An 8,701-nucleotide genomic window follows, 5' to 3' on the forward strand; every position below is an offset into this window, starting at 1 on the left:
CCATGGTAAACTTGACTCCTGTCTGAAGTGATGTTTGCCCATCACCTTCATCATTGGAGCAGACTTGTTGGACGTCAGGGTCATGAAATGACTGTCAGCGGTTGTGAACTTCCTTCAGTTTGGATTATGTACAAATTGTTTTGTTCACGATGATTAGTGTCCCTTAAGTCAACCACGAAAACAGCATGAGAAACATATAGCATATAGGCACTGATGGGAGAGTATAAAATGCCCAAGACATGATGTGTTCCCGAATCCGGACCATGACAACGAGACCCTTTAAGTCTGTGCTTTTCGGGGATAGAGGTTGGGAGTCCTGACTGAATTCGGGTTTGTCTGGGTTCACATGCCAGGTTCTCGGGTGTGGAGAACTCTCCTAGGTGTTGAGATTTCAAAATGTGGTGACTTTCATGTCCTGAATCGCAATTCTCCACTCATCCCAAATAAACCTGTTTTAGTTGGTAATGTTTAAGGTCAATAACCTTTATGTACCTCATGGGTGTGTACTGCTTATAAAACAGTAGATGTATAGGGCAGGCTTTCCGCACAGAGGTTATTGAAAGGCCATATAAACTTTGTGTTACTGAGAATTGGTTCCCTGCTCAGATTGGCTGCTCGCTGCTCAAAAATCAATACTTGGAGACAAGAGATGGTGGGAAAGGAAAGATCTCTTTACTCAGAGGGCCAGCAGCCTGGGAAGATGGTGGACTAATGTCTCAAAGGTCATCTTCCCTGTTCTGGGGAAGCTGGAGACATTAAAGGGGGAGACATGGGGGAAAGGGAGGGGGCTGCATTTGGGAGGAGCAGGTGGCTGGGTGGGTAGTCACGGGTGGACATGACCCTGAACAGACTCTGGCACCCGCTGCAGCTGTTTTCCAGTGCGGTCAGGCCATATCCTCTGTGAAGGTGTGGCCCTTCACTCCCCAAGGCCAGTGGTCTGCAAACCTCAAGGGAAGTAGGTTATTTCTGCTACAGACTGAGGGACGTGGGTCAGCAAGCCAGGGGTGCATAATTTTGAAGCAAGGTCACCCTTTGACAGATTGCAGGACTGTTGTATTTGGACGTTACTTTGTAGCAACATGAGAGATTCCCTCCCTGAAAGCAAGCCCAGCCTTGGCTTTGATCCACACAAAACACTCTTAAGGGTTATCTCTACTAAAACACAGTTGACTCTTGAACAACACGGGCACTTATATGCAGATTTTTTTTTACTAAACAAAGCACAGACCTGTATATGTATTTTTTCTTCCTTATGATTTTAATAGCATTTTCTTACTGTAAGAACACCATATATAATACGTATAACATACAGAATATGTGCTAATAGCGTATGTTGTTGGTGAGGCTTCTGGTCAGCAGTAGGTTATTAGTAACTAAATTTGGGGGGAGTCAAAGTTATATGTGGGTTTTGGGCTCCCTGGGGGGTCAGTGACTCTGACCCCCACATCTGTTCAAGGGTCAGCTGTCTGGGATGATCGGCCTGGAGGTGGCATGGGAGGGAGGACCCCTTTGGGAGCTGTTGGGAACTTGTGGAGGGATGAGTGGAGAACTCAGGGGAACTTCGCGAGTTCTGTGCAACAGCCTGAGCTGCTGTGGGGAGACCATCAGTCCCCGCGGGGATTCCTGGTTTCCGCTCCATGTCTGGTCAAGCCAACAGTTCAGGAGATTCCTCTGGAAAGAAACTAGTGTCTCAGGAGGCTGGCCTTTGGTGTTCATTTAGGGCTGCTCTCCAGGAAATCTGTAATTGGCTCTCAGGGGCTCTCCCCTCAGGCAATTGTCAGCTTTCCAGTGGTAAGACCAGGACTAGGATCTGGCAGAGGCGATGGAGGGGGGAGAGGGCACGACCTGGGAGCTGGTCCTAATCAGAGCCCTTCTTGGCTTCAGCGTGAGCTCCAGGAGGGAGAGTGGGAGGGAGAATGCCCGGGGCGGGAGGCGCCAGGGTTCCCAGGCCCTCAGCACATCTTAGCTCTTCCTCCTCTTCACGGCTTTCCTGTGGGATTGCTATTCAGGTGAGCTCCCTGTTTTTGTAGAATTCTTTGCAGCTTGGTTCACAGATGCTTTTAGAAAGCTAAAGAATTGGTGTTTGCAGTTTTCTCCACTAACCAATAAGACCTTTACATTAACCCAGAGTCAAAAACTCTTTTTCAAAGGCCTTTGAGGAAATCCCATGGTCTTCCTTCAGAATCGTGTTGTTGCAGCTTCTGTCGTTGGGATCTTAGAACGCAGGTTTTCAGTCTTCCCTGTGCACCCAGCTCATCTCCTTGTCTCCTGGAGGTGGACTGGGGTCTTTACCCCAATTTTGCTCATGATGGAAATTTATCCTCTTTCTTGTGGGATAACTGAGATATGCCCAAAGTCACGCTGTCTTCTTAAAAAAAAAATTAGTATATTTTCTGCTTTATTATGGAGTAAATGCCGAAGAGAATTAAAGAGTTAACAAATTAAAAATTCAAACTAAATTAAAATTTAATTAATTTGTTTTATGTTTATAAAAATAACAAGGTTAGCACACACTGTAAAATATATGAGGATAAATTTTCCTCATTTTCTAAAGATAAATTAAAACTCACAGTTTGCATTTCCATAAATGGTGATAGTTTTAACTGAGGACTCCCGGTTATGACTTGTATCTGTACAGGGTTGAGTCTGTGATTGCGTGTTTTTCAGAGAAACAGTAGATATTTTACACTATATTCATTTCCGTCCCAGTTAGAAAGCAGTCTTGGAGCACAAAATTGAGCTCCTTCCCTACTCAGTGGCCCCTCTCTGCTTCTGAGGGGCTGTGGCCTCTCCTGCAGGTGGCCTTGTGTACAACCCACACTCCTTGGCTTTCCTATTGCACCCCCAGTCCCCTAACCCCTTGAAAAACAGGGCTGGAATGTGGTGGTCTGAAAAGCCAGGGTTCTCTTATGATATAAAACTCATCTTCACGACACAGAATCGGAAGCAGGCTCCAGGCTCTGAGCCATCAGCCCAGAGCCTGACACGGGGCTCGAACTCACGAACCGTGAGATCGTGACCTAAGCTGAAGTCGGACGCTCAACCGACTGAGCCGCCCAGGCGCCCCGTGAATGAGCTTTTAAAACAGTACTGAGAACAATCTGGTTTGGGAGATAGTATAAGAGTTAAATTGTAGTGTAGGGCTGACCTATAGCTTGAGAAATAACAGCTTTGTGTTGACACTGAAGGTTAAGAGATAACAGCCTTGCTTTACTCTTGTAAATTACACTTCATACTCTTGTAAATTAGGCTTCACCAATTAAGGGAACAAAAGTTCAAAGAAAAGTGGCGCCAGAGGCAGGGTCAAGGAGATCAACTGGTTGCGACTTAACAGCAGAAAGTCTAAAATAATCACCCCATCCGGGAACTGTTTCCACCTCATCTGGGAACTATTTCTTTGTTCTGTTCCCAGATGATAAGACGATGTGGTCGGCTATAAAAACTCTGTACCCCGGCTGTTCGAGGCTGCACTCTGATCAAAAATGTTGGTCCCGATCGGTTGGCCTTGCCTCTCGTTGCAATAAACTTTGCTGTGACTGTCACTGGTGCCCGTAGCATTCTGTTTCAGGAGTCATGTGGATGCAGCAATAGGATACATCCATGTTTCCAGGAACACTTCCAGCAGATTCTGTGACCACACACACATTTATTTAAATTAGGTGTTCCTCTGGGGATGGAAAGTGGACATTTTCTTTGGCTCCAGGCTGACTAGCTCCTGTGTCCTGAGTCACAGCACCTTGGCTTCTTTTGAAAATGGCTTATCCCCTGAGTTTCCCTTAATATTCATATCTCACCCTTTGTTTTCACCCTCTAACCACATCCCTGGGTAAGTCAGCATTGTTTAGCATTTGTTCCCTGGTATAATGAAGGTAAGTGGTGCCCCAGGACACTGTAATATGTTTGCTGTCTTCTCATATGGTGGGTGTGGGGGGCTTGATTTTGCCAAGATTGAGGTCTTGATGGTGCCCTAGAGGTTGCCACCCGGGGACATGTGCTCTGGGTGCTGCAGCTGCTGTACTCTTGTACTTGCTCCCACCCTCAGCTGCTGTGCTCTCTGACTTGCTCCCGCCCTCAGTCTGCCTTCCCTGAAGTAGCCTCTCCCACATAGTTGGAGTGAGGAAAATAATACCTTGTTCCTTTGGACAAAGTCATGAAATAGATTGTAATAGGTACATGTTGGTTTCACAGCAAGATCGTTAACCTTATGTTTGTCCTCAACATGCTAGCCTCCACTACACCTCTCTCTGGTTTCAGCTGGCTCAGTGCCGCCCTAGGAAAGAAGGATTGCTTTTCATTTCATTTACGATCTGGAGAGTGAATGAGTGGAATCTGTAGGAATGCAAATCTTGTCACTGTAGGGATAAATGGCTGAGTCAGTATGATCAAGTTCTGGTGCTGATTTCTGGGGTGGTGATAGTGGGGAGCTATTTATTACTAGAGGTCCTGGCCTGCCTCTACTTCTGAGAGACCAGTGTGTAGAAAGAACCCCAGCCTCAGAGTGGGTTTGGGATGTATAAGTAATCTAGGGGCTACAGGAGGTCCAGAGGAAGGTCAAATTTGGACCCCAAGGAAGAGCACTGACACGGAGGGTAGGGAATAGACATTAACAGAACCTCTGGGGTTCCTAGGTCCATGGAGCACAAAACCCCCCTAATCACTTCACGTGGGCTTTGGTTATGGGACAGGCGGTTTTAAACATCAGGGTTTACTGAGCCTTCAACTTTGTTGAGAACTTTGTTGAGTGTGGATATAAATACTAATATCTGTGATAGATGAGCTGGCAGTCTTTGCACAGAGGAGAGATTTCCATGGAGGAGAGAGTGCAGATAACAGAGCAATGAATGGTCACCTCAAAGCAGTGCACCTGCTCCCCAGGATGCAGCTGGGATGTGGAATCGCCCTTCCCCCACTCCAGCTGCCTTGGGCCCAGCTTCCTCAGTACCAGCCAGGTGCAGGTGGACCGTGTCACCTCTGTGTTCCCTCCTGCCTACAGGACAAAGCCCCAGCTCTCCTCACAACAGGACAGGACCCCCATGCTCTGGTCTGGGCCCACATCTGCATCCCTACCTTCCACACTCTTTGCCTCAATCCTAACACTTCTTCAGAAGTGAATTTCTTTTAATTGCCCTTGGTTGCTTTCTCCCTGACACCCTCTTCCCCTCCTCACACTGTGTGCTGTTTCTTGCCTCAGTTTCTACTCTTCATTTTCCTTTTACCTGAAATGCCCTCACTCCACACCTCCCTTTCTCCTTAGCAATCCCATCAGTCCGGGGTTATTTCCACCCAGGAGGGTTTCTTGCAGGTTGGATTCATGAGCTCTCTTTTAGCCTATTGCAATTATTTGTTGATGTGTCCATTTTCTCCATAAGATGGTAAGCTGTTGAGTGTGTGGAATGGTTTTATTTGACCTAGAATCTTCAGCACCTGTTGCCTGACCAGCTCTTCCCTGTACTTCAAGACTGAGCCTACAACCACCTTCCCTGGCTGGACTGTCATGCCCCCTCCACTCCCTCTGCATTTGGTCCCTCTGTTCCCACATTTATCACATTTCCCCTATAAAATCTTGAATGACTTGATGAAACCAGGATCTAAAGAAGATTGTTTCGATACACGAGAGGGGACAAGGAGCCCACACAGTTGTAACTGCTAAGATCACACAGAGGTGACTGCTAAGAGAGTCATGAAGAGGCTGTGAAGTTGGTGTGTGGGGAGGAGGGAATGTGTAAGAACTTTCCAAGGAACAACCAGTGGGATTTTACTGACTGGAGGTTGGGAATGGGAGAGGGCATTCAGCTGAAATGGCAATGATATGGTAAGCTTGGGATCAAAGCAGAATTTCACACTACCTGCCCAGTTGGTTGTGGCTGGGAAAGATATGAGGATTTGTGTTTGATCCTGCTGATTTTGAGCTGAGGGTAGGGAGTGTCTCGCAGGCATTTGGAGGGTATTAGTCTGCTGTTCAGGAGGACGACTGTGTGGCTGGCTCTACACATGAGGCTGGTGGATTCATTGTGTCACAGAAACACTGGGTTGAATTAATAGGGTAAATGGTCCTGAAGACTACGCTTGTGTTTGGACGAACTCTCCTGAGCCATGAAGAACACACACAGTTAAGGACGGTCGGGGGAACAGAGTTGCAGGAGGAAGCCACTATAGGGGGACAGATCAGGATGTGCAAGGGACATTTGTGCGGGAGACTCACCCTCATGTTTTCGCTGTAGCCTTCCTTGTCTTGGAGTTGGTGTTGGAGACAGAGATGCACTAAAATCTCTCCCTTAATCTCTGTCAGGCAGGAACTTGGACGATCCCCATGGAAATGGTTGCTCTGGAAAACCAAACTATCACTGAATTTGTCCTCCTTGGTTTCCATGATGTAGCTGAGCTGCGTCTCGTTTTCTTTGTTGTGCTCACCATTGTCTACGTGTCCATTGTCATGGGGAATGTGCTGATCGTCGTGGCGGTGGTTAGCTCACGGAGGCTCCACACACCCATGTATTTCTTCCTGGCTAACCTGTCCTTCCTGGAGATCCTCTACACCTCCACAGTGGTGCCCAAAATGCTAGAGGGCTTCTTGCAGGAAGCGGCCATCTCTGTGGCTGGTTGCTTGCTGCAGTTCTTTATCTTCGGTTCTCTAGCCACGGCTGAGTGCTTCATGCTGGCTGTCATGGCCTATGATCGCTACCTGGCAATCTGCTATCCACTCCGCTACCCACTCCTGATGGGACCCAGGGGGTGCTTGGGGCTGGTGGTCATAGCGTGGCTCTCTGGCTTCATGGTAGATGGACTGGTTGTGGCCCTAATGGGCCAGCTGAGGTTCTGTGGCCCCAACCACATTGACCACTTTTACTGTGACTTCATGCCCTTGATGGGCCTGGCCTGCTCGGATCCCAGTGTGGCCCAGATGACAACATTCATTCTGTCTGTGGTCTGCCTCACTGTCCCCTTCGGGCTGATTCTGACATCCTATGCCCGGATTGTGGTAACTGTGCTCAAAGTCCCTGCTGGGGCCCAGAGGCGAAAGGTTTTCTCCACCTGCTCCTCCCACCTTGTGGTGGTGTCCACCTTCTATGGAACTCTCATGGTCTTGTACATTGCACCCTCTGCTGTCCGCTCCCAACTTGTCTCCAAGGTCTTCGCCCTGCTCTACACTGTGGTCACCCCTCTTCTCAATCCTGTGATCTACACCCTGAGGAACAAGGAGGTTCATCATGCATTGCGGAGACTTCTGTACGTTAAGCTCACCAAAACACTCAGTTGAGGGAGAATGGTGGTGAGGATTTTATTTGGACTTTGCATGTCTCCATTGGGGTGTCCTTCAGGACTGGTTGGGGAGGAAGAACTTTGTTCTATTTTGACCTTTCTCTCTGTAAAACATTCTGTAGTTACTCTAAAAATGAGCACCAATTTCAAGTGTTAGCTTAAAATTTACATTTATCTTTTATTATTCTTTTTAAAATAGGCTATGAATATTTGATATAGAAAGTAGATACACAGAAACAGAAACAGAAAGCAAAAATATTGGCTACTTGTAATAGGTGTGTACGTGTGTGTGTGTGTGCATGTGTGTATACACACACATATGTATAAAACAACTTGGATTGTGAAATTGCAATCTGGTTTTTCACTAGACACTATGTCTTAAACATCTTTCTTTTCAATGAGTATGTAGTTATTCATTCTTCTGGGCTTTTAGGATGGTTAAACGTGGCTTGTTTAATCTTCACTTATGGGATTTTTTAGTTGTATGCAATTCTTTCACCATGCAAACATAGTTTACATCCAGATTTTCCTATAATAAATCCTTAGGACTTAAACTGCCCAGTCTAAGGGTATACAATATTTTTTAACATTTAAAGGTGAATGCATTTGCTTTTTTTTAAGTTTTTTTATTGTAGAAAATTTTAAACATATATGAAAGTAGTGAGAAAATTCTAATAACCCCATGTAGCCATCATCCAGCTTCATTATCTACATTTGTCAACCCTATTTCAATGACTCCTTTTTGGAGTCAATGGCTCCTTTTTTTCTGCAGGATTTTCAAGCGACTTTCAGTTGTGTGCATTGTATAAGTACATATTCCACATACAAATATTCTGTGTGCTCTTTGATAAAGGCATTTTTAAATTGTTTTAACTTCAATTACATATAGTTACCATACCATGTAATATTAGTTTTAGGAGTACACTGAAGTGATTCAGTACTTCCATATAACACCCGGTGCTCGTCACAACATGTGCACTCCTTGATACCCATCACCTGTTTCCCCCATCCCACCACCCACCTCCTTTCTGGTGACCATCAGTTTGTTTTCTGTAGTTGAGCATCTGTTTCGTGGTTTGCCTCTCTCTTTTTCCTGGTGCTCATTTGTTTTGTTTCTTAAATTCCACATATGGGTGAAATCATAGGGTATTTGTCTTTCTCTGACTGACTTATTTTGCTTAGCATTACACTCTCTAGTTTCATCCTTGTCATTACAAATGGAAAAATGTCATACTTTTTATGGTGGAGTAATATTCCATTGTGTATGTATACCACATCTTCTTTATCCATTAATCAGTTGATGGACACTTGGGCTGCTTCCATAATTTGGCTATTATAAACAATGCTGCAATAAAAATAGGGGTGTACGTATTCTTTGAATTAGTGTTTTCACATTCTTTTGGTAAATACGTAGTAGTGCAATTGCTGGGTCATAGGGTAG

The 8,701-nt window shown here is 45.8% G+C and overlaps 1 protein-coding gene across 1 annotated transcript; it reads left to right on the forward strand.

Moving 5' to 3' along the window:
• Positions 1-2,531: 2,531 nt before the first annotated feature.
• LOC125939499 (olfactory receptor 11A1) lies at positions 2,532-7,902 on the forward strand. The gene has a single exon (XM_049654957.1). The coding sequence runs from the start codon at positions 6,311-6,313 to the stop codon at positions 7,256-7,258; it is 948 nt and encodes a 315-aa protein (XP_049510914.1). The 5' UTR covers positions 2,532-6,310; the 3' UTR covers positions 7,259-7,902.
• The last annotated feature ends 799 nt before the right edge of the window (positions 7,903-8,701 follow it).

Source organism: Panthera uncia (assembly GCF_023721935.1).
Source record: "Panthera uncia isolate 11264 chromosome B2 unlocalized genomic scaffold, Puncia_PCG_1.0 HiC_scaffold_25, whole genome shotgun sequence".
Taxonomy (NCBI): domain Eukaryota; kingdom Metazoa; phylum Chordata; class Mammalia; order Carnivora; family Felidae; genus Panthera; species Panthera uncia.

Bases quoted from the DNA above. Each gene is read 5' to 3' on its own strand.
- LOC125939499 (XM_049654957.1), top strand. From the start codon at position 6,311: ATGGAAATGGTTGCTCTGGAAAACCAAACTATCACTGAATTTGTCCTC.